This window comes from Rana temporaria, chromosome 6 (assembly GCF_905171775.1).
Source record: "Rana temporaria chromosome 6, aRanTem1.1, whole genome shotgun sequence".
NCBI classification, from domain to species: Eukaryota; Metazoa; Chordata; class Amphibia; order Anura; family Ranidae; genus Rana; species Rana temporaria.
This window is the reverse complement of record NC_053494.1, coordinates 38,997,718-39,025,259: the sequence shown is the minus strand read 5'-3', so window position 1 is coordinate 39,025,259 and position 27,542 is coordinate 38,997,718. Positions and strand designations below refer to the sequence as shown.

Below are 27,542 nucleotides of genomic sequence, written 5' to 3'. Positions count from 1 at the left end.
GCCGCGGTTTCGGCCTGGTCCGCGGAGTGCCGGTTTTAAGTTTTTAGGCGAGGCTGCGGCTTCGGCCTAGTCCGCCGCGATCCTGGGGAAAAGGTGCTCTGCGGACTAGGCCGCGCGCCTCGCCTAAAACATCCTGTCCGCAGCGATCCTGGGAAAAGGCCGCGAGCAGCAGATGCCGCTCGCGGCCTTTTCCCAGGATCGCGGCGAGCTACGGGCAGGATGTTTTAGGCGAGGCCGTGGCTTCGGCCTAGTCCTCGGAGCGCCGGTCCTATGGAACAAAATGATATTTTTTTTGCCCACCTTCCAAGCCAAGAACCCACTCGCATTTTCTGACTAGAACTATGAGGACTTTAAGGCTACATGTAGACGAGACGTTTTTACAACCTCTCTTGAACGATTTAACTTGACAGATGGTAATCTACATTTAAACGTCTGTTTTGCCGCGTTTACATGCCGTTTTTAGGGGCGTTTTAAATGGCCAAAAATGAAAACCGCATATAAATGAAAACATTGCTTAACATGGGTTACCAGGTTCAGAAGCGGTTGGCGTCTGAACTCATTTTTTTTTTACTTTAAAAAAAAAAAGGCCTATAAAACGCAATTTCCTTAAAAAAGACAGTAAACGAACTTGTGCACATGTACATAGAAGATAACATTTAATGAGTTCAGGGGCAGTTGAAAAAAGTGTCCAATTGCCTCTGAACGTCTGTTTAGCAGCAGATGGGGCCTAAGAGGAGTTTTTCAGCTTAAAAACGCAGAAAACCGACAATATTGAGCGTTTGAGCCATAAGCCCTTGTGGGAGTAGAATAATGTTAAAAAAAAAAAAAGAAGCTTAAAAACGCTACAGCAAAAATGCTGAAAAACTCACTTTACAGCTACAGCTTTCTACAGAAAATGCTACTGGCTTTTTTATAACATCCAGTGTGCATGAGACCTTATAAAGAAAGTGTATCATAATTATTTTGCTCTTAAAGTGGTTGTAAACCCTTTACAACCACTTTTTACTACTACAGGTAAGCCTATAATAATGTTTACCTGTAGCTACCCCGGATATCTCCAAAACCTGCACGGTTTAGGAGATATCCCCTGACGACATCGGCACATGCGCACTGAAGCAACGGCACGTTCGTGCCATTGCTTCAGCTAATGTGCCATTAGCATGACGTCATCGCGGTTCCAACCAATCACAGCGCCGGAGCCCGCGATACCCGGAACCAACTCCGGGAGCAATGTCGCCAGCTGGAACGGTGTATGAGGACCGTTGCAGGGGCTTCGATCTAAGTTAATTCATAATGAGCCAGTATGCCATGCATACTAGCTCATTGTGTCTTTGTCTTGCAGGTTTTTTTTTGTTTGTTTGTTTTTGGTGGGTTTACAACCACTTTAAAGTGGTTGTAAACCCATTTTTATAACTTTATGCTACAAGTAAGCCTATATTAGGGCTTACCTGTAACTACCCTGGATATCCCCCTGTGTCTGCATGTGCATCGGCACATGCGCATTGAAGCAATGGCACATCATGCCGCTGCTTCAGTTAGATGTGTCGTTACCGGTGGCTCTGCGCGGGAGAGATGTCATCACGGCTCCGGCTAATCACAGTGCCGGAGCCGCGATACCCGGACATAAACTTCGGGAGAGATGTCTGTGGCTGGAGGGGGGTCAAGGACCGCTGCGGCGGCTTCGATCTAAGGTAAGTAATACATAATGAGCTAGTATGCTATGCATACTAGCTCATTATGCCTTTGTCTTGCAATTTTGCAACCACTTTAACAGTAAATGTGTTATGGAAAAAAGTTGAAAATCCTTCTAAGGACCCGCCGACAGGCTTTTGTTCACTTCAAGTGGGTTTTGCGCTTCCTTATAAGAATATACAAATGCAAAAGCCACTTGAAGCAGATCAAACGCAAATCAGGAGGTGGTCAACAACTAGTCAATGTGAATATAAGAATCCAACTTACTGGGTCATTGTATTTTGACAGAGGGGAGACTGCAGCCTCTGGCGCTGACTGAGAGAGAATATACCGACAGGGCAGGGGGGAAAAAAAATCGGTCAGTAGATCAAATTCTTGTTAAAACCACAGTGGCCACACATGCATTGAAATTCAGCCAATACAGCAAGGTCCCACGTATGGCCAGCTTAACACTTCTCTGCCCCCAGATGGACATAGTGGGGGCACTAATAAAGGATGTGCGTTATCGGACAGATCACAGGGAGAAAACGGGGGGTACAAATTCAGTCACCACATCTATTGACAGAGAAAGCTGCCATATAGTAATTTTTATTTTTTGTTTTGGGTTTATTACCACTTGAAGCACATGTCTGCTATAACCTTGTAAAATTTAGCAAACAACAAGTTTTATTACTTGTACTTTCGGTACAGAAGAACAATATACAAGACAATACATGTGATGCTTGCTTATTGGCAGGTGATTATTCACTTGCCCATTAAAAAAAACACCTATAACCCCTTATCAGAGAGAAGTGGTCTAAAAACCACAGAGGCCGCGAGTGATGTACATTGACTCTTGTTTCGCTTAACAAGAGCATAATTATGTAGATCACATACGCACTCCATCCCAAGAGGCAGTTCAAGGCTTGGACCAGATTTAGTAACTGGAATAGCCTAGCATTGGGGAGCCAGGAGGCATTCATTCTGGCACACAAATCACGATTTACCCTCATCCAGGTCCAACACAAAATCTGCAAACTGATGGAACACGTCCTGCTTGTTGTTCATATTCCTGAACAAGCATTTAGGGCTCAAATCCCAGTACATATGCACCCCTACAGAGAATGACATTACTTCAATAAAAGCATCAACAGCGGGATTCAATTTTCTCATAATTAATGAATTTAATATGCATTAACTAGATGAATCACTGATGGCAATCTTGGATCGTCAGTTATAGTCAAAAACCACTGATGTGAATTAAAAACTTCTTCCGTCAACTAACTCTTAAAGAACACAGTTCATTATTTTATAATTAAAAGGCATGCATAATAGCAGCCATATGGTGCACTTAACTAAGACAAAAAAAAAAAAAAAAAAAAAAAGATTACACTAGGCTAAACTGCGGTGGCACTCAGAAGCTTAAGGAAAACTAACAAGAGAAGCATTTAGGCTGCCAATACAGATATACCCCCCCCCCTTCCCAACATTGATGGTACTTCTTAAAGCGGTTGTAAACCCGCATGAAAAAAAAATATTTTTTTTCCTCCTTCCTCCATATTAGCTCATTATGAAATACTTACCTCGGAACGAGGTGCGTAGCACTTACCTGGTTCATGCCGAGCGAGATTTCATCTTGCCTCGGCGTGTCTTCCGGGTATCGCCGCTCCAGCGCTGTGATTGGCTGGAGCGGCGATGACGTCACTCCCGTGCGTGCGCGCGGGAGATTTAAAACTCTGCAAAAGGTCCGGCGGCCGCCGTTCAGGTTTAGGAGATATTCTCCTTACCTACAGGTAAGCCTTGTTATAGGCTTACCTGTAGGTAAAAGTACAAAAAGTGGGTTTACAACCACTTTAAACTTGTTGAATCACTTAAAATAAGCATGCAGGTAGGGACTTGTGACTATCCAGCCATGCACCAATGTTCTAGGTCAATAAAACATGCATGCAACAACAGCAATGGTACCGTATAGCACCAAATTCACATCCAAAATAATTGTATTTTTTTTTTTTTTTTTTAAGTTTAGGTTATCGTAGGGAAGGATTGAAACCTTTGTCAGATTTTACAGTTATCTGGGACTCCATTAAAGGAGATTTTCCCTCACTTCCAATGACATCAATTTCACTGCTTTTCCTGTCTTCTGAAATCTATAAATACAAAATTAGCTGATGATTCTGAGAGACTCTACAAGTGGGCGGGCTAACAAACATTGCACCTAGCCGAGGTTAGGCATCGACTCATGGGGACTATATGGTGAATGAAAAGATCACTTCCATTCTGAATTACACACACACATTCAATGCCTGAAATGGATGACACATAATGTTGCTTTGCACCTGGACAGTTCTTTACTCTCAACTTGATGCTGATGTAGATCTCAGTTGTGGCTATGTGGTGGTTTCCCACACTCCCCCCTTCCCTCTTCTATCCCCCCGCTCTCCAATTCCATTTATCCACTATATTTTTAGTCTTAGGCCTTCATGGGGTTTGACGGCAAGCTTTTATGCACTACAGGGACCGCATCCTCCCTCGGGTTGCAGGTGACCCTAATCACGAGGTGCAGACCCCACATGCTCCAACGTTTCTATGTGCACCCGTATCTTGGATTGTGACAACTTCATCAGTTATAGTTGTTGGTACAGCAACCTTACTTTACACTGTTTTTGTTTTTTACCCTTTGTATTGTCATCTTGGACTGTATGTAATTTTCGAAAATCCCAATAAATACTTTTGCAAATGAAAAAAAGCTGGAGGCGATCAGCAGCACTCAGGTGTAAGAAAGAAATAAAAAAAAAAAAAAAAGCGAAAAACATTTTCTTAGAAAACAAGTTGACAATTTGTATAACACAGTGCTTTAGCAACCCAATGTCATCCAGTTTGGGTTTAGAACTACTTAAAAACGGGAAATGAAGACATATTAAAAAAAAAAAATGCTGACAGGTAGACAGGCATAAATGCTTAACTTTGCCTGTCAGTATGCACAACTCAGTTTACAGTCTTTGCACAATTTTATGTCAAGACGACACGCCTATGTACATGTGTAAGAATGCTGTCAACCCAGCCTGGTCAATCAACAGGACCGTCAAATAAAGTAGATCAGGCAAAAATGAAGTGGCAGTAATGAAGCAACGAAGGGGAACATGGCTGTCAAATTGCTGAAAAAGGGCACTTTGCAAGGTGAGTTTGCCATTAAATGTGAAAATATGTTGAGCATACGTATGAATGAGCAAAAGCCTAAATAATTTTGAAGCAGTTTAGTTCTTATTTAAATACTTGTATAGAACCAATATGCTCAAGGATTAATTTTACTTGTTGCTTTCAACTGCTGTATCTTTCCATAGATATAGCGTATGCCACATGAGGCTAAGAAAAAAAAATACTTCCCTCATTACAGTTCATCTTACAAGTGGTAAAAAATGTAATAAAAATATGTATAAAATATAATGTTCAAATGCAAAAAAAAAAAAAAGTCAAATAAAAGTATGGTTAATGTACTCCTTTATTACTATAAAAGAACATTTTCATAAAGCTGGTATGGTGCCAGCAGGCCTGCTTCTCAGTAGCAGTCTACATTCTGAATATAGAATTAGCAGTCAGAAAAAGAAAATGGGTTTAGGGAAAATTAATTCTGCATTTGGAATGAAGATGAACAAAAAAAGGATGGAAATAATCAGAGGTTAAATAGTACTGTTAATTAGCTCAATTCTTTCATTACCTCCACGCTGCTCCTTAGCATGGCCTATTTCCCATGTACTGCAGTGCAGGTAGGTCCCTTTCCATAAAAGTGATCATGAGATAAGTTTCATTACACAGTGTTCTGTGAATTCCACAATCATTATCCCTGTACACTTCCTCTTCTGCTGAACTGCAAGCTGTGGTGAAATTCTATCATGCACCATTAACAAATTACTTTCTGCCACATTACTCGCAGTGACTTAAACGCTTTTTTGTTGTCATTAATTTGCTCGACAAAGAAACTATGGCGACCCTTGTCAGCTCACCCTGCTGGAAACAACAGGTGTTCTCTCTCTCCCCCTACCTGGCAGATGCTGGAAAACATCAATAAGCTAGATGCACAAGTTACAAAGAAGCAATTGGTTGGTAGAAATAGGCAATAAGCAGCGTGTAGCTCCAAAATCTCATTATTACCGATGTAAACAAGGAAGGTAGAGAAAAAGGTTTTCCTAAAGCAACCAGACCGGTGTTTAGACTTTGTTCTATTCCCGTATCTAAAAATGAAACTTCATCATCAAGTTACAAGGAAGATATAGCACACAACCAAATGTAACAACGCTCTTATTTTTAGTAGCATCACCAGCACACCATGGATCCACTGCATATAGTCCAAAAGTGTACGAAAATGATCACATTGCAATCATTTTCGGAGCCGCACACAACCCCAGCATTGGGACTGTGATATCCATGATTTGTTGGCAAACTTCTCTTTAAAACTTGACATGTTCCATCCACAACTGGCAAGGTTTCTGCATTAATCATTGATTTACACTATGAAACTGGTCTATAGATAGATAGATATTTGCCAAAAAATCAATCACTTTAAAAGGTAGCAGACCTTTCAGAATGTGCATCTGAAATTTTACAGACATAGCACCAAATGTATCCAATACTCGATAGAGGACATCAGCCACTGGACTTTTGGTGCTATTCAGGAAACACAAAAAGTTTATTTTAGAACAGTTACTTTATAAAGGTTATATTTAGAAATTCCAGTCATCTGTATATTTGACCTATAGGCTGGGTCCACGCTGTTGCGGCGAGTTGGCATGCTTTATGTTAAAGCGGTTGTTTATCCTGCTTTCACATTTTACCTACAGGTAAGCCTATAATAAAGGCTTGCTTGTGGGTAAAACGAATGTTTCCTAAACCTGTACGATTTAGAAGATATTCACCTTGCATGCAGCCACTGACATCAGTGGCGCATGTGCTCTGAAGGTCCGGCGGAATCTGCCGCAACATCTGAGCTCCTTCCCAGCAAGAAGACTCCCTTGGCTCTGGCCACTCACAGCACCGGATGCCGTGAACCCTGAAGAAACACTGAGGGAACATATCTGCTTCCTTGGCGGTGACCGGGAGGCGATGCCGGCGCTTAGTTCCAAGGTAAGTATTTCATAATGAGCTAGTATGCTGTGCATACTGGCTCATACTAGCCTTTTCCTTACCGTTTTTTTTGGGGGGTAGGCATACAAACGCTTTAATGGGCTGCCCAATGTCCCAAAAAAGGTGCATGTACCTTTATTTTATCTTAAACAGAGTGCACCACTTTGCCAGGTAGAGCATTATGGAGCATTGCTCCACAACACATTTATTGGCATGGTGCAACGAGTGCCATTAACGCTTTGTTCACATGGGGGAGGGAGGGAAAAGTCAGGAGGGGGGAAGAAGGGCAGGCCAGGGCTGGAACTACACAACACACTGGTCTTGGAATATAAGGACAACAGCAAATACAAAAATGTAGTGCTTGATCGTACAAGGCAGACATACAGTACAAGAAAATATTAAGGTATCTCCCAAGTGTCTTCTTGTGCATTGTGGTTTTAAAGGCTTTATTTGATTATTTTCAAAGGGCCACAAGACTTTATCCCCAGTGAGCTGCAACACAGCAAGCTAGTATGAAATGATTCTCTAGATTTCCATTTGTCTCAGTATATTACTTGCACTGTAAAATGTTTTGGAATGTCTCTGTGCCTAAAAAAATCCTAAGCTTCTAAAGTGGTACAAAGGGGAACATAAAAAAATTACAGACTGTAACTAGCATTAACAAAGCAGTCTTTTTTCCCTCCTGTAACTTAATTCCTCATCTCTTGATTCAATTTTTTTATTTCCTTTAACAGACCAAGATAGGCAGCAAAAAAGTAAAACAAAAAAGAAAATGAACACTAACAGAGGTGCTTATAAAATGTCAGCTTTAACCACTTTAGCCCCGGGCCTGTTTTTCAGAGTCGGTGTTTACGAGACTAAAACATTTTTTTTTGCTGGAAAATTACTTAAAACCCCCAAACATTATATATTTTTTTTTCTAACACCCCAGAGAATAAAATGGCAGTCATTGCAATACTTTTTGTCACACCGTATTTGCGCAGCGGTCTTACAAGCGCACTTTTCTTCGAAAAAAAATCACTTTTTTAAATTAAAAAATAAGACAATAAATTTGGTCCAATTTTTTTATATATTGTGAAAGATAATGTTACGCTGAGTAAAATGATACCCAACATGTCACGCTTACAAATTGCGCCCGCTCGTGGCATGGCGTCAAACTTTTACCCATACAAATCTCGATAGGCGACGTTTAAAAAATTCTACAGGTTGCATTTTTTGAGTTACAGAGTAGGCCTAGGGCTAGAATTATTACTCTCGCTCCAACGATCGCGGCGATACCTCACTTGTGTGATTTGAACACCGTTTTCATATGCGGGCGCTACTCGCGTATACGTTCGCTTCTACGCGCGAGCTCGACGGGGCGCTTTAAAAAAATTTTTTGGGGGTTTTCGCATTTATTTTTATTTCTTTTACAACTTTTAACACTGAAATAAAAAAATAAAAAAATTATCACTTTTATTCCTATTACAAGGAATGTAAACATCCCTTGTAATAGAAAAAACCATGACAGGTCCTCTTAAATATGAGATCTGGGGTCAAAAAGACCTCAGATCTCATATTTAGGCTTAAATGCAAAAAAAAAAAAATGTTGCTTTAAGACGCTGGGCGGGACTGACGTTTTGACGTCACTTCCGCCCAGCAGAGCTCTGGGGACGGGTGAAGGACATTTTTCCTTCAGTCTCGTCCCCAGTCACCAGCCGAACGGTCCCGATCGCCTCCGCCACTACCGACGGCTACGGTAAGCGGCGGAGGGCGCGGGAGAGCGGCGGGAGTGCCCTCTCCCACCACCGATAACGGCGATCTCGCGGCGAATCCACCGCGGAGACCGCCGTTATCGTGTACCGGACAGCCCACTGAAGAGATGAATATCTTGATTGTGGCAGCAGCTGATGCCGTTACCGAGATATTCATCTTTAAAGTGATGACGTATAAAAAAAAAAAAAATAACTGCTTGAATGTGTTAGCTAGAGATAAGTGACTAACAAATTAAAGCCTATGTAAAGCCAAATCTAGACCATCTAACACTACCCTCCACAGAGTGCTGCTGTCCAAGGGTAGCTCTATTGCTTCTCCACAGGGCCGCTGTTAGAAATCATGGGGCCCTGTACAGTTTAACTGGACGGGACCCCCTTTCATCCGAACCTCAACCCCACCTTTGGTTCTGCCCATGGTCACTCCCCTGACTCCGCCTGTTCAGTTTGTGTCCGCATACACCACACAGTTGACAGGGGTGGACTTATGAAAGCTCTATGGGTGGCCAGATGTGAATGGAAGTGTGTCCATTTACATAAGAATTACTCTGATCTGTCACATTTAGGTCTGGAAAAACATTAAAGGACACTTTTTTATATTTATGGACCTGAGTGGAGGAGGTAGGCGTAGACCTAGATGGCTACATGAAAAACTGACAGGTGGCCCAAATTTGAAGGCTTGAGTGAAAGGTTTTTAAAGGGGAGTGGTTTGGGGCAGTAGAAAATGCAGAGTAACTGCACATGTTTACCCTCCCCCCAAACAAGTGTAAAGTAATATCTCACTGTGTTCCATCAGCATTAGGATAATCACACAGAACAGTAGATGGCTCTGTCACAGCGTGTCACGTGACTGTTAGGTGCTGACTTTGTTATGGTTGTACTATGCTAGTCTAACCCAGTAGATTGCCTGCTGTACTGCGATTATCTTAATGCTGATGATTATGTAGTTAGAATTCTGAGCACTCTATCCAGACACTTGTATGTCACTCACTATGTGCTGCACTGCTGCCACCCGGCACCGCCGGAATTAGTGCTCCTGCTCACACCAGTCTTGTCACCTGACCTGAGGGAGCGAAGCATGTACATAAGATCACTCCGCCAGGGAAAGCAGCCGGCCAGAACTATAATTGAGCAGCGTACATTGCAGCACAGGATTATGTACTTGTGCCCCAAAAATGATTAAAAGGTCCCTGCAGCGGTCCCACCTCCTGGGCCTCTCTTGTCCTAATGGGGCCCGGGGAAATGTATTTATACACCCCCCCAAGTGTGTAGGAGCAGGGGTGTATTTTAGTAAGCCCTATTTGTCTACTTGGCAGACAACTATAAAGCTGCCCGGACCCCCTGTTGAGGTGAAGGGGCCCAGGCCCCATACAACAGGTTGTATTGCCTTATCAACAGCCCTGCTCCTCCATAGATAAAGGAGCAACCCAAAAGTTGGCCATACACTGATCGAAATGACTGCTGAACCAGCCCAATTTGAAAAAAATATATGGAATCTCCTGCTAGACAACAGTCGTTTGTGTGGATGGAAATTATCTGATACGCATTTATCTTTTCACCCCGTTAAGTCGGGTGGCTGAATGAACTGGATAGATAACTTGATGAAAAAAAAACAAAAAACAAAACAAATGCAACCACTACATCTAGGGATTAGTAAACTAATAAATTAAGACTGCCAGCATCAGAAGATGAATTCAAGAATGACAACTGGAGCAGGTGGACTGGTGACTGAAAAGAAGTCAATGCCAGACTACAGCGTACCAGTGATATTGAAACATTTTGTTTATTAGTCCAATTCTCTTCATGCAGCTTTTTTTTTTTTTTTTTTTACAATAACAGACTATTACGATTTGCATTTTTGTATATCGCTCCAATACAGAAAGTGGAAACCTATTATACTGCTCGGTAGCAGTGAGAGGGGGGGGGGGGGGATTTATTTGGAGCGATGATTTAGTTAGAAGTGAAAATGATGCAGAACAGAGGAATATAGGAAAGATATTGAAATCGACACTGTAGGGCAAATCAACTGGTTCTACAGCAAAAAAGGCAGAATAAGCTGATACAATCCTAGCTGGTAATTGCTTACTGTTGGACAGAAGAAAAATACAAAACTAATACCACAAAAAGGAGTAATTCTAACACTCTGATCTTTTTTTATGGACTATGAACATTCGCTTCCTTCCAAATTCCTTTTCTTTAGAAATCTCCAGAGATTTTTCTTCCACATAAGCTGCCATGGCACAGAATCTTAGCGCATGTAGACAAGTGTGAGGAGAATACAACAAGAACTGCCAGCACAGCACAGAGATTAAAGAGAAAATTAAATCATATTTCAATGTTTCAAAGCCTGTTTAAAAGCAAACAGCCTTTGAATGCTGGTATCCTGGCACAGGACGTGAAGCTAGCACTTGTTTACTGCAACTTTCCTTTTTTTGTTTTAAAAAAAAGAAATAAAAAAAATTAACACTTTTTTTTTTCCTGTTTTAAAGAACAGACATTTTGTTGGTTGCTTACAACAAATTTCAGGACTAACACAAATTTGTTTTCACATTTTATCACTCTGCAGATTTGTATTCACTGCGATAAAGGATATGCGGAATGTGATAATAAGGGTTGCTCTGAATAACTATAATGCATACAAATTTGAAAAAAATAACTTGACTCATTGATCAACAGAAAGAAGAAAAAAATAACAAATAAGTATAAATTGTGTGTATTTTGCAAAAAGGCCAGATGGAGAGCAGTGGTTTTCAAAGGTTGAAAAAAGCTATTATATAAAAAGGTACCAGAAAAATTGTGGCTGTTGGATGGGTTTTAAAGTGTCCGACATCAACATACACTACAAAATGTCAACTGCTGGAACGGACCGGGTCATTCGATTTCAACTCAACTATCAGTAATTCCTAACAAAGCTTCTTTTTTTACAAATCCATTGCGCATACTCAAAAGCTCCATAGGAAGGAGACTGACGAGCGCAGTGTTCATCCAGAGGCCATCTAGGAGCATTTTAATGAGTGGCTGGGTGATAAAATTAGCGAGATCTCATTTGATCAAGGGGAGGCAAGAACAAAGTGGATCATCATACACAATACAATCAGATTGTACAATCTTCTTTAAACTTTTTTTTAACCTCTGTCTGCTCAAATTCACAACGCACACGATCAGACTTCCAACCAACTTTTCCATGGATTTTGGTCCGAAGGGCTTTGGCCATAAACTTGTTCTGCATACACACGGCACAACATTTTCAGTCAACATTCACTAAAATCACATGTTTTTTCAGCTCTTTACCGCCACCCTTTGGGCAACTTCTGCTAATATTGTCTGATGTTTAGCATTGGTTCTGAGCATGCGTGTTTGTACTTTGGATTTTAGTTGGACGGACTTGCGTAGACATGATTGGATAAATCGGCGTAACAGATGAACAGCCAACTTTTGTTGTCGTTAATTCAGCCAATAATTGTCTGATGGAGCATACACACAGTCGGACGGATTATCCGACACAACACGTCCGTCAGACAATTATGGCCCATAAAGTTGGATCGTGGGTATGAGGCCTAAAATGATATAAAGAAATTTCCTCTAACATCTCCACTTTACACATGTCTGCCTGATTTTTTATATATATACACACACACACACACACACACACACACACACACACACACACACACACACACATATATATATTACATACACACACATATACACACACACACCTGTGCCCTGCCCCCAAGCATAGTGCCCAGATCATGTGAGACAAACACACCATCTTGGCCCTGCTTCCAGTCACATGCTTTATCTACTTAACATCCTCCCATCCCCACCGCCACCTCCCTTGTTGTGTATAGGGCAGCACACTGAAATCAATGGGCTGCTCTATGCTTTTTGGGCAATTTTTTTTTTTTTTTTAAATGGGTGTTTGCCATCCAGGTGTATGTCAGGTGTGCCTGGGGCCTTCATCATTTCACAAACTATGGAATGCTTGGAGAGCAGAAATTAGCAATTATCACATGTGCAAAAAAAAGCCAACAGTAGAAGGGTTAAAAGTGGTGCTCATGCACTGAAAACCAGGTAGCAGCCTTACAAATCTGAGCCACAGTTAGCTGATAGCAAAAAGCCCAGGAGGTTCCTACACCCCTGGTAGAATGAGCCCTAACCCTAAAGGGAGGAGCCCTATGTTTCAGACCATAGGCCTGAATAACCAACTGGTGGACCCATCTGGGAATGGAAGCTGCCTGCCCCTTTTTGGGTCCTTCTGGTAAAAAAAAAAAAAAAGTCGCACTACATCCAGGTAATGCAGTCGTTTCTCTTCCACCGAACGAGGCAGAGAAAAAAAAGAAGGCAAAACAAAGTCCTGATTTAAATGAAAGGCCAACACAACTTTTGGCAAAAGGTATGGAACAGGTTGTAACACGACCCTGTCCTGAAGGATCAAGGATGGTTCCCTGCATGAAAGGAGCCGCCAACTCCGACACCCCTCTAGCCAAGGTGATGGAATTTCCTTGATAGGCTCAAAACGGTTTCAGTAACACAGACAGTATCAGGTTTAAGTCCCAAGGGCACAAAGGTGACCTAATGGAGGGGAAGCAAATGACTTACCCCCTGAATAAAGGTTCGGATCAGTGAATGGGAGCCTTTGGAAGAATAATGACAAGGCCAAAATCTGACACCCGATTGTAGTCAAAGCCAATCTGATTTCCACAGCCAACTGTAGAAAAAAGAGAATTCTCCCAATCACGTATTTCAGAGGATGCCATTTTCTGTCTTCACACACACCAAGCAAGATAAAAGTCTTACAGACCTTATAATAGATCTTCCTAGTGACCGTTTTTCTGGCATTCACTAGGGTAGACACGAGTCCCGAGATGCCACAATCCTTTAACACTCTGGCTCAATAGTCATCTCGTCAAATTTAGAGACTGTAAATTGGGGTGGAATATAGAACCTCGAGACAGTAGACCTGGGTGGCACGTCATTTGCCAATCTCAGGATCTCTGGGTACCAGGGCCTTCTGGGCCAGGCTGGTGCCACTTGAGAGTGCTAAATCTAGTGCAGCTCTGCATAGAAATTAATCAGCTTCCATGTTTTCGTGTCAAAGCCTAAATGAGCAATCTGAAGTTAGAAGCTGCCATGCACAGTTGCACCAGCTTTTGTACTCTCCAGTTTTAGAAAATCTCCCCCATAGTGTATGTGTAATATAAGGACAAAATCTAAACAATCAATTGAATTTGTATCCAATCAGGCAGGCCGTTGCACCATGGTAACAATGGTAAACCATCACCTTGTAAAACAACCCATTCAGTTGAAAATAAAGGCAAAGCATGTTTGTATAGATAAAAAAATAAACTTGTTTCCTTTATTTATAAGTGATCACATTCCCTTTGTTCTCAGTTGCATAAGAGTGTGGGGGGAGCAGCAGCATACTTATCTTCTCAATGAATGGCAGTGCAGCGTGGGGGTGTCAGGACAAGTCTGATCATTGGATTTAGTTCCCAGTACAGCTAGAGAACTGACCATGGTGTGATCTCCTGCTTAGTGTAACCAGCTTTTTATAGGAAAGTAAGGAGACTAGCAGGAACACCAGGGATTTCACACAAAGGAAGAAAAAGAGAACAGGATACTTCCTCATAAGTACATGGTATATCATGTACATATCAGGAATTGAAAGTTTTCGCTTAACAAGCGCTTTAACATCTACTTTAGGAACTGCATATACCTGGAAAAGGAAAGTCTCTAACATAAATAATCAGATGATCAACCTCGGTACTGTAATACAAGTATAAAACTTTGGGAAACAAATCCCAGAAGTGTTTCAGAGTGCTTTATAAATACAATATACAGAATGTCCCCAAGTGCTGCCATGAATGCCATTAAACAAGAGTATTTTGAAAAAGCAAAGATGGTTGCTAATTGCAGATGAAAGGTGGAAAGGTTATTATCAATATTACATTTCCAAAATTACTTGTGCTATAATTATATGAGCTTTGTTAATATTTGACTCTCAGCAACTGAGCCCCTAAAATTATTAATGTCTAGATTTTTATTAGACACATGTGGTTTTGTGTACTAGCTTTTAGAATTCTAACATTTTTACCTGAATCTACTTTTATACATCCACCCTTGATGTAGATATATGCCAGATTTCCAAGTTAAATGCTCCAGCTGGTGGGAATACCGCCAAGGTCTTCATAAAAAAAAAAGTTCACAGAAAGATTTCTCGATTAAATCATTTGTACTACAGCGACATTTTGGTAAACTGCCATTCAGTATTTCACAGAAATCAGTGCGAGATGTAATTTATATGGCTTTACTGGGCAGGGGAATTCACATTAATGAAGGCTGGTCAGGCTGTTGCCAGAAACGCTGCTTACTGAAAGTGTTAAGACGCTGAAGCAGCATGCAAAACAAATTGACTGGGGTCCGGTCCAATCTTCTGGATTTCAGCAATGTGCTTAATCTTTCCATCCTGAGCCATCAAATACTTAAACGGCTAATACAGACAGCTCGGATCAAACACTGAGAAAAAACAAACAAAGGAAAGCACCCATGTGAAGCATTATTAATTCTGCAGACTTTATTCACAAAAAATGCGAAATCAGATTGACTGTGTTTTTATTCAAGCTATCTATGCATGCTATAAAGACATTTTCAAATGAACTAAACATTCACAGTACTGCAGTTTCCTGAACTTTAGCCCATCCATGGAAACCTCAGCCATCTAAAAGAAGACACAGTAAAGCGCCACTCTAGAAGACTGTAAAATCCTTTTCTTTGAATACACCACAGGACACAAAGTTAAGCTATTATTCTTTACATACTGGGTTATACGCCACCTTTAGGTGAATAGACACTGGTAGACAAAAGATCTTAGACAGAAAGTCAGCCCCTACACAACCCATTCCATACAGGAAGTACTTGAGTTTTTCAGCAAGCACTGAATCGCCAAAAGAGGGTAGGAACCTCGGTCTCCCGCAACTTATTAAAAAAAAAAAAAAAAAAAGAAGGATTTTACAGGCAAGGATGACAAAAAAAAAAAATGTCTTGATCATACATCATGGGACAGTTATTATTCCTTACTACTGGAAAATCCCAGAGCAATAGTCTTGAGGACAGAAGACACCCTGCCTAACAAAGGCAAAAAAGCAATCATACTTTATACCGCAGCCTGGTAGTACACTATGGCCAAAAGCCAAATCCTCGGCTGCTCGAACATCCACCTGATAAAATCTTGTGAACGTATGCACTGAAAACCAGGTAGCAGCCTTACAAATCTGAGCCACAGATACCTGATGGCAAAAAGCCCAGAAGGTTTACACAACCCTGGTAGAATGAGCTCTCACCTTGAGGGAGGAGACTTAAGTGTCAGACCATAGGCCTAAAGGACCGATTGGTGGACCCAATGGGCAATGTTATTTGCCTGTCCCTTCTTGGGTCCCTTTGGGAAAATAAAAAAAAAGGAGTCCGACCCTCAGATCTCCCTGATCTAGACAAAGAAACTGACTGCCCACAGTACATCCAAGGAATGCGTTTAGCACAATAAAGCATTGCGGACATTTTCAAGTTGCAGTTTTCTGTGTTTAATACGCAACAACACTTCGCAAAACTATTGTCAACACAGAAAGCTCTATTACTATTATAATAGCATATTGCTTTTTTATCTTGGTAAGTTATTCTAGTTAATGGAGAAATCATAGATCCGAAAACAGAATAATTACAAAAACATAACTATAATAAAATGGGAGAATTATTTAAAAAATAATTGGAATAGATAATGTGAGGGAAAGTTAGAACCTCTGTCAATGGGGGCTGGGAGATTTCTTGGTGAGATCCTGAGTCCTCTCAACCACAAAAGGCAGAGGTGAATATCTCTAGGCAGATGAGTTGGGCAAGCATAGCCTCACCTTCAGCTTTTTCCAGCAGATGTACAACACCAAGGTTGTAGCAGTGTTAGCCATTTTCTTGGTTGTCAGTCTCTTAAGAGTGTAACCCTCTTGTCACAAGGCCTGGCAAGCATTTTTGCTGTAAGTCAGAGGAAATACACTAGCTCTTTGACTTTGGCGTTAACCCTTGCAGATTTTGGAGGACCTGAGGTATCACAGAAATTTCAAGTTTCACTTTGTAAATTATAGTGGTGGGACTGGCTTGACAATTGATGATGGCCTCAAGGGTATTAGCAAATCTGTCCACCGTTGGCTGCGGGGTGGATAAAGCCATGCGTGTTCTGGTGAAGGAGTCATCTCCAGGTTACCTCAAACGTTAAAAATGCAGAAGTTTCCAGCAGATTATTTCTCACTATCTGATCAACTACAGACAGAACATAAAATGCAAAGTTAACAATTAAAATGTATGTAACAGGTTTAGCAGACAGCCTACATATCCCACTGTAGATACTTTGCTTCCTACCCCAATCATCCCTGCGCAATATTTGATTCTTCTAGTTACAGGGGGAACATGTGACCCTAACCCTTTCTTTCTAAGATACAATCTTGGGAAACTGAGCAATTTCAAATGCTTTGTTACAAAACCCAGCTGATTACAGTATAAAACTTGTGGTTGACAAAAGCTAAAAATATAGCATGAATCGTATCATAGTTACATAGTTGGTAAGGTTGAAAAAATACAAGTCCAACCTGTGTGCGCTTTTATTTCAATAATACATTGTATATCCCTGTATGTTGTGGTAGTTTAGGTGCCCATCTAATAGTTTTTTGAAAATATCTACAGTTGCAATAAAAAGTATGTGAACCCTTTTGGAATGATATGGATTTCTGCACAAATTGGTCATAAAATGTGATCTGATCTTCATCTAAGTCACAACAATAGACAATCACAGTCTGCTTAAACTAACACAAATAATTAAATGTTACCATGTTTTTATTGAACACACCATTGTAAACATTCACAGTGCAGGTGCAAAAAATATGTGAACCCTTGGATTTAATAACTGGATGAACCTCCCTTGGCAGCATAACTTCAACCAAACATTTCCTGTAGTTGCAGATGAGACGTGCACAACGGTCAGGAGTAATTCTTAACCATTTCTCTTTACAGAACGGTTTCAGTTCAGCAATATTCTTGGGATGTCTGGTGTGAATCGCTTTCTTGAGGTCATGCCACAGCATCTCAATCGGGTTGAGGTCAGGACTCTGACTGGGCCACTCCAGAAGGCGTATTTTCTTCTGTTTAAGCCATTCTGTTGTTGATTTACATGCTTTGGGTCGTTGTCCTGTTGCAACACCCATCTTCTGTTGAGCTTCAGCTGGTGGACAGATGGCCTTAAGTTCTCCTGCAAAATGTCTTGATAAACTTGGGAATTCATTTTTCCTTTGATGATAGCAATCTGTCCAGGCCCTGACGCAGCAAAGCAGCCCCAAACCATGATGCCCCCACCACCATACTTCACAGTTGGAATGAGGTTTTGATGTTGGTGTGCTGTGCCTCTTTCTCCACACATAGTGTTGTGTATTTCTTCCAAACAACTCAACTTTGGTTTCATCTGTCCACAGACTATTTTGCCAGTACTGCTGTGGAACATCCAGGTGCTCTTGTGCAAACTGTAAACGTGCAGCAATGTTTTTTTTGGACAGCAGTGGCTTCCTCTGTGGTATCCTCCCATGAAATCCATTCTTGTTTAGTGTTTTACATATAGTAGATTCGCTAACAGGGATGTTATCATATGCCAGAGACTTTTGTAAGTCTTTAGCTGACCCTCTAGGATTCTTCTTCACCTCACTGAGCAGTCTGTACTGTGCTCTTGCAGTCATCTTTACAGGACAGCCACTCATAGGGAGAGTAGCAGCAGTGCTGAACTTTCTCCATTTATAGGCAATTTGTCTTACCGTGGACTGATGAACAGCAAGGCTTTTGGAGATACTTTAATAACCCTTTCCAGCTTTATGCAAGTCAACAATTCTTAATAGTAGGTCTTCTGAGAGCTATTTTGTGCGAGGCATCATTCACATCAGGCAATGCTTCTTGTGAAAAGCAAACCCAGAACTGGTGTGTTTTTTATAGGGCAGATCAACTGTAACCAACACCTCCCATCACATCTCATTGATTGGAGTGAGGTGTCAGCCAACAGGAGTCCAATTAGCTCTTGGAGATGTCATTGGTCTAGGGGTTCATATACTTTTTCCACCTGCACTGTGAATGTTTACATGGTGTGTTCAATAAAAACATGGTACTATTAATTTTTTTGTGTGTTATTAGTTTAAGCAGACTGCGATTGTATATTATGACTTAAATGAAGATGAGATCACATTTTATGACCAATTTGTGCAGAAGTCCATATCATTCCAAAAGGGTTCACATACTTTTTATTGCAACTGCCTGCCCTTCTCTCAAGTTGCCTATGCTGGGTACAAGGGTCCTCAAAAGATACCTGCACTGCAAAGAAATAAAAGGGGTGTAAGTGAGGTCCAACTCTGCAGAACTATTTTTGTTACTTCAATGGGGCTTTAAGTGGTATACTGATAACTAGGGAGTCCAAATACCCAATGAGGAAGACTTATGCTCTTACCCAAAAGTTGTGCAACCAATTTAACGTAATTTGTAAGCAACTGAACGTGCAAGACGTTTCAAAACACAATCTGTACAGATTAAATGTTGTATTTCTGTAGAGCGTCAACATTAAAATGACTTGACAGAAAACCATGGCCAAATGACCTCCACAAGACAGATCAAGCAAGGGCACACTATTTCATGAAAGAGAAGGCAGTGCTTGACATTTAAAGATCAGACAAAAATGCTCATTTTTTTTTTCTCTGGCACAGAAGATGACTCAAGTATGTAAAATATCAGTCTTTTTAGTACTGGAGTGCACTTTGCTGTAGCTATTGGCACTGCCAAAAACAATTCCTGCTGTACTCAGGGGCTCAGAGCACGTCAAAATGTCAAGAGAGCCAGCAAGTGTTTAGCCAACTGCGCCACTTAGCTCCAGGGTATGAGATACAAGATTTGACACTTTTAGATTTAAATAAAAAAGAAAAACATTTTAAGAAAAAAAAAGACCAAGATTAAAGCAGACCAATGATACAAACACTGACAAGCAGCTGCAATTAACCTTGGTGTAAAGCGTTTAAAATCCCATACAAGGACAAATCCTAATATCGGTGGGTGATGCTGTAAGTGGTTCAGGAAGAGGGTTGTGTATTAAAAGGACAAGTTCACCTTTTTGAACATGCTAGATGTTCTACCCATATTTAGGGTGGAACATGAAACATGTTGCAGCAGCTTCCGACATCCCCCTCCCCAGTGATAGTAGGCAGGCTTCTCTGGGTGCCCGTTGTCACTCTGAAACTATTGTGAACGTGCAGGGGCACCGCCACCCAGCCACATCAGTCACAGTCCTCTGTGAATGGGAAACAAGTCTTTTGGCTTGTAAGTTCTCAATGAACAGCACCGTTGTAGTTCATTCATACTTCCTGTCAGTGAGCATCTGCTTGCTTGTAAATGCTTTATAGGCTTTCAAAAGAAAAATTGTAAATGCACATTTATTTTACCTGCAAAAAAATGTGCATTTATTATTTTTTGTTAAAATGTCAACTTTAACCAAAAATACATATTGGCTTCAATTTTCAGAGGCTTAGTCTCAGCTCCATTAAAAGGGATAAACAATAGGCAGCATTACTATACTTCGTAAAAAATGAAATTGCAAACACCCCCCTCCAATTAAATGTAAAACGTATGTTACAAAATCAAAAATATACAGTTGTGCTCATAAGTTTACATACCCTGGCAGAATTTATGATTTCTAGGCCATTTTTCAGAGAAAATGGATAACACAAACTTTTTTCACTCATGGTTAGTGTTTGGCTAAAGCCATTTTTTTTACCAATCGACTGTTTACTCTTTTTAAATCATAATGACAACAAACTACCAAAATGACCCTGACCAAAAAAAGTTTACATACCCTGTTGATTTTGGCCTGGTATTCATTTTCATCTGCGATATGTTTGCTTGTAATTAGTGCGCGTGTATATATATATATATATATATATATATATATATATATGTATATATATATATATATATATATATATATATGTATATATGTATATGTATATATATATATATATATATATATATATATATATATATATATATATATATATATATATATATATATATATATATATATATATATATAGTGCTGTACTGACATTCCTGGATTCTGTGTTATGGGGAAAGCAAAAGAATTGTCAAAGGATCTGTGGGAAAAGGTAGTTGAATCGTATAAAAAAACAGGAAAGGGATATAAAAAGATATTCAAGGAATTGGGAATTCCAATCAGCAGTGTTCAAACTCTAATCAAGAAGTGGAAAATGAGGAGTTTTGTTGAAACCAAACCACGGTCAGGTAGACCATCTAAAATTTCAGCCACAACTGCCAGGAAATGTTTTCAAAGAAAACCCTCAAATAACTTCAGATGAAATACAGGACTCTCTGAAAACGTGGTGTGGCTGTTTCAAGATGCACAATAAGGAGGCACTTGAAGAAAGATGGGCTGCATGGTCGAGTCGCCAGAAGAAAGCCATTACTACGCAAATGCCACAAAGTATCCCGCTTACAATATGCCAAACAGCACAGAGACAAGCCTCAAATCTTCTGGCACAAAGTCATTTGGAGTGATGGGACCAAAATTTAGCTTTATGGCCACAACCATAAACGCTACATTTGGAGAGGAGTCAACAAGGCCCATGATGAAAGGTATAGAGGTGGATCGCCAATGTTTTTGGGGATGTGTGAGCTACAAATAGGCACAGGAAATTTGGTCAAAATGGATTACAAGATTAATGCAGTATGTCTTTAAAAAATACTGGAGAAACAATTGCATTCATCAGCCAGGAAGCTGCGCATGGGGCGTACTTGGGGATTCCAACATGACGATCCAAAACACAAGGCCAAGTTGACCTGCCATTGGCTATAGCAGAATAAAGTGAAGGTTCTGGAGTGACCGGACCTCACTATCATTGAGCCACTTGGGGAGATCTCAAAAACGTGCAGTTAATGCGAGACAGCCCAAGAATTTACAGGAACTGGAGGCTTTTTGCCAAGAGGAATGGGCAAGCTTTACCATCTGAGAAGATAAAGAGATTGATCCACAATTACCACAAAAGACTTCAAGCTGTCATTGATGTTAACATTAATATTTGGCTGGCCAGAGCACTTTTTGCGATTCGGCACTGCGCCGCTTTAACCGACAATTGCGCGGTCATGCAACGTGGCTCCCAAACAAAATCAAAATCCTTTTTTTCCCCCAACAAATAGGAGCTTTCTTTTGGTGCCATTTGCTCACCTCTACAGTTTTTTTTTTTACTTTTTGCTAGAATAAATATCCCCAAAAAATATATATAAAAAAAAAAATTCCTCAGTTTTTGGTATTTAAAAATCACAATAAGCATTTATTGATTGGTTTGTGCAATAGTTATAGTAGTGTCTACAAAAGAGTGGAAGATGTATGGCATTTATTTTTTTTATTTTTTTACTAGTAATGGAGGCAATCGGCCCATTTGCCTGTCCGTGCCATTCTGCCGACGTACAAGTTTGTGCGGCGGTCTGCAAGCGGTTAAAGGTGGCAAAACAAGGTATTAAGAACTGGGGTATGTAAACTTTTGATCAGGGTCATTTGGCTAGTTTCTGTTGTCATGAGGATTTAAAAATAGTAAATACAGTTGATCGATAATAAATGGCTTCAGCCAAACACTAACCATGAGTGAAAGATGTTTTTGTGTTATTATTCATCTTTTCAGAAAAATGGCCAAGAAATCATAAATTCTGTCAGGGTATGTAAACTTATGAGCACAACTGTAAGTATACATCACAAAAAACATATTACATGTATACATTCAATGGTTCTATTCCTCATTGGAGAGGAATAAAACCTTTATTGAAAATAGCCATCCAGATTTCTATAAAATCTCCACAGGAAATAATCAAACTCCTTAAAGCGGATGTGCCACGGGAAAATAATATTAAAAGCCAGCAGCTACAAATACTGCAGCTGCTGACTTTTAATATTAGGACACTTATCTGTCCTGGAGTCCAGCGCCGATCGCAGCAGAGCACGAGCGATCGCTCGTCTATCTGCTGCTCCCCCCGCCATCCACGCTGAGGGAACCAGGAAGTGAAGCGCTGCGGCTTCACTGCCCGGTTCCCTACGGCGCATGCGCGAGTCGCGCCGCGCCCGCCGATTGGCTCCCGCTGTGTGTTGGGAGCAGAGTGTTCCCAGCACACAACGGGGGGGGGGGGCGACGGGATGTGACGGAATGCCCGTCTTTTGCCCGTGAATGCCGGGCCGGAAGTGGGTGCAAATACCTGTCTTTAGACAGGTATCTGCACCCCCCTCCCCCCTGAAAGGTGTCAAATGTGACACCGGAGGGGGGGAGGGTTCCGATCAGCGGGACTCCACTTTAGGGTGGAGAACCGCTTTAATAATAAATCCACCCTAATTTTACTCCACATGTGATGCCTTCACCAGAACCAACTTGTATGTAGGTCACAGTTGCAGAGTTGCCACTTTATAGAACATACAAAAGTGGCAATACATTTATGTCACCACACAGCAGCAGTGACATGCAAGGTCATCCAGAGAGGTGTGATATTATGCAAATAACTGATAACAAAAAAACTGATACGCCGGCGTACTTTCAAATTACCCGCGTCGTATATTTAGTTTGAATCCTCAAACCAAGATACGACGGCATCTGGGTTAGATCCGACAGACGTACGGCTTCGTATGTCTTCGGATCTAAGATGCAATACTTTGGCGTCCACTGGGTGGCGTTCACGTCGTTTTCCGCGTCGGGTATGCAAATTAGCTATTTCCGACGATCCACGAACATACGAGCGGCCGGCGCATTCCTTTACATCATCTCTAGTCGGCTTTTTCCGGCGTATAGTTAAAGCTGGTATTTTGCGGCATATAGTTAGACTTGCCATGTTAAGTATGGCCGTCGTTCCCGCGTCAAAATAAATTATTATTTTTTTTTTTTTTGCGCAAGTTGTCCGTGAATCGGAATGTACGTAAGACCCGTCTAAGTTTAAAAAAATGACGTCCTAGAGACGTCATTTAGCGCAATGCACGCCAGGAAATTTCGGGACGCGCATGCGCAGTTCATTCGGTGCGGGGACACGCTTCATTTAAATTAAACCCACCCCCTAATTGCCGATTTGAATTCCGCCGCCAGAGATACACTACGCCGCCATAACTTACGGCGCAAATTCTTTGAGGATTCAAAGCAGCCAAAAGTAAGTTACAGCGGCGTAGCGTATCTCATATACGCTGCGCCGATCTATTTCTATGTGGATCTGGACCTCTGCCTTTACCTGTGTTAATCTTTATACCCATCACCCCGTCCCCAACGATCCTAGGCCCAAGCTGTACACAAAGCCTTGCCTTTCTATAAAGCAGATACCGCATTTAATCGGCGTGTAACTTGCACAGGCGTATAACACGCACCCTAACTTTAAGAGGAAAGTTTCAGGAAAAAAACTTTCCACAGCCTCCTGCGTATAACACGCATGCACAGTTTACCCTCTATTTTCAGTGTAAAAAAGTGAGTGTTCTACGCCAAAAAATACAGTATATGCAATTCCAACCTATTCAACCCTATGATTGTTTAATGTGCAAACAAGGCTAGCAGGGAACACAGATGTAAGAAAAGTTGAGGACTGAAATAGGCCAGGGTTGTCCTGGAGAGGAATCAGAGCTGTGGGGTTCGTGAATGTGATAAGGTGGTATTGGGATGGTTTAGTATAATTTTCACAAAAGTGCACTTGCTTTTTGAATGTACAATTTTCACGTAATAGAATATTTCATTAAAACTTCAGTCATGAATGAACAATGTTACAAATAAAATAACACATTTTACACTGGGGGTTATTTACTAAAACCGGAGGGTGCAAAATCTGCTACAACTCTGCATGGAAACTAATCAGTTTAGGTTTTATTGCCAAAGCTTATTTGAACAAGCTGAAATTAGAAGCCGTTTGAATACCATGCACCGCTGCTACATATTTAGTAAATCTACAACCTACATAACTGTTCATCCCAACAATTAGGCTGGGTTCACAGCATGGGGTCCGATGCATCCCTTTTCACAGGTTCAGGTGTAATCCAGGTCCAAATTTGTGCCTGAATTCACACCTGAATCAGACCCAAAAACGCACTAAAACCCTTCTGCAATCCGGACCGCGGCCGCTCCAGACCTGTGTGAGCCGGAAACCGGAGGGCTTACCATTCTTTCACCCTTCTATTTCCTCCTATCAGCATGTTTTTTGATTGGCCGCTTGTGCTGCCAGTCTGACTCAGGTCTTTTCACTGCTTGCATTAAAAATAAACACATTTAATAATCTATTAATACAACACTGCAATAACTTGTCACTTCTAGATTAGTCTGGAGTTGAGCTTTAACCACTTGTTGTCAGTGGAGACGATTTTGGACATTTTGCAAACTCATCTCTAATTTAAACACCCACCTCCCACATGTTTTATCTCTACGTGCCAGTGATATCAGCAGATGACTGTCCATAAGAAGTCAAATCATTTAGAAACAAAGAGATAAGCGTTAATGCAAGCTTTTTCTTTAATGGCCTAGCCTTATATTTTGCTCAGAGTGGTCACCAGTGATTGTGAAACAAAAGAGCAGTGTTTTCAGCAAGCCGTGCACCGATCTCCATCTGCAGGCCTGCACAGAAACACTATACTGCATTTTAAATATCCTGGCAACAAGGGTTTATATAAAAAGAATAGGTTAAAGCGGAGTTCTGGCCACAATTTCACTTTTTAAATATAAATACCCCTGTAATACACAAGCTTAATGTATTCTAGTAAAGTTAGTCTGTAAACTAAGGTCCGTTTTGTTAGGTTGTTACAGCATTTAGACACTTTATAAAATAGAAATTGACTGGGGCCATCTTAAGTGTGGGCATCATGAAGCCAGACTGTATGACTTCCTGGATTTCAGCCTTGCAGATTTCACACATGCTCAGTGCTGCACAAGCAATGTAATAGTTTTCAGATCAGGTTTCAACACCTGTACTGTCCAAGTCACATGATTCTTGGAGACTGGGGAGTGCACAGACTCCTGGAAAGTTACACCCACTACATTCCCAGGAGTCTGTGCGGTGAAGCTTAAGCACCTAGGTGCAGGAAGAGGGAAGATTAACTATTCTGCCTAGCAACAACACTTTGAAGGCATCTAAAAAAAAAAATGTTTTTCTTAAAGGACTAATGACATTTTTTTTAAACTACTGATGTAATGTTATATTAATGGGTGGAACTCCACTTTAAGCTTATGTGACACCATGGCAAAAAATACACTAAAATGCATAGGTCTATTCTGAACCAATAGAAAGTCTGCCGTGCACAATGGCACTTTACTGTCCGTTCACAGTTTTAGAAGCACTGAGTGAATAGCTGGTTTGGTGAACTACAGGGTTTTAAAGTTTGATTCATGAAACAACTTTGGCTCTCTAAAGGCTTAAAAACCGCATTACAATAAAAGATGTACTGTGAAAATAAAGCCTGTATTTATGATAAAATAAAAAGCAATTCAAAAAGAAAGGTGGAAATCCCCTGTGGAAAGATGAATGGCATTATTTGAAAAAAGCCTTTCAAGTGAAGAAACTGCTTTAAAAACAGCAGACTGGTTCCATGTACTGTTTGAAAGACAAAACTATGAATAGGAATTTAAAGAGGAAACAGGAACATGTAAAGACATTTACAAGTAAATGTAGAACAGCAAAAGAAATAAAAGCAATTTCCATTATACCTGTTTGTAATAGTCAAATTCTCTTCTTTCAACTTAATCTCGCGCTGCTGTATGGAAAGGATCTGTTTGGAGAGATCATCTGGAGTCCTGAGGAGAACAAAAAAAAACAAATTTATATTTTTTTCCCCCCAATAAACTTTTTAATGAATTTTTTAGAGTACAAAACAAAAAAGTCATATGGTCTGCCCCAGTCAACAAGAGTTAACAGTAAGGCAGAACAGATAATGCATAGCACAATGCAATTTAACATATGTCTTCAGATCAGTGTTTTCAGAGCAGCAGGACAATTGACTTGAATATGTAACAAATAATACATTTAAATTAAAGTGATTGCAGAGTATTTTTTTTTCCTATATATGATACTTACCTTTGTGCAATAAAATTGCACAAAGTGTCACGATCTTCCTTTTATCAGGTTCCCAGTTAGCCCCCATGACATCTCTCATCACTGTGCCAGCATAGGAAGCCATTTCTCATTGTGGCACACCTACAGGCTTGATCCTGAGCAGCGCTGCCTGTGTCTATAAACACAGATGGCATGGCTCCTGCTACCTTAGCAAAACCTGCGAGATCCGCTATAAATGGCCACAACCGCTGGATCGAGTGAGGGCTCAGGTAAGTATAAGGGGGTTTGAGAAAGCATAATACTACATAAACAATTTTTACCTTAATGCAGGGAATGCATTAGGGTAAAAATGTTTAGGCTTTAGAACCATTTTAACAAGTTTGCCCACTCAGATTCGTTTTCAAATACAACAGATAGTCACACTAGCTGCCATTGTTAAATCATAGACCGTGGATGTCTCAGACAACAATGAGATCAGAGTTTTGCCTCTCCATGCTTGAAACTTACAAATGTACCAAAGGGCAATATGAAACTTATAACCAAAGAATAAAGAATCGCACACATGGTTAAATGTTTCTTCTCTTCTTTGAGTTTCCAATTTCTCCTTCTTAGCAGGTTTTATGGATTCTATGTTTCTTGTATGCAATATTGTGACAATGTGTCATTGGGGCCCTTTGGAATCTTACACAGATGACTAAGGTCAGCAGACCTATTCATACCCATGTTGATCCTCTCAATTTATGAGTCACTTTGTCTTTGATAAGTAAATCTACAGTAGGATAATGAGGAATTTACTCTGAATATAACAGGTCTTCTTGACACTATTGTAATACTTTATTTGCAAAATATATACATTTTATTATACAAAAAAAAAAAAAA

At 40.6% G+C, this 27,542-nt stretch overlaps 1 protein-coding gene across 1 annotated transcript in view; it reads right to left on the bottom strand.

Moving 5' to 3' along the window:
- Nucleotides 1–27,542, bottom strand: part of MAD1L1 (mitotic arrest deficient 1 like 1) — a 915,026-nt gene that overhangs the window by 806,158 nt on the left and 81,326 nt on the right. Inside the window, exon 10 of the mRNA XM_040356690.1 lies at nucleotides 26,318–26,404. Within this exon, the coding sequence (XP_040212624.1) occupies nucleotides 26,318–26,404 (87 nt within the window). The remainder of the gene's footprint in view (nucleotides 1–26,317; nucleotides 26,405–27,542) is intronic.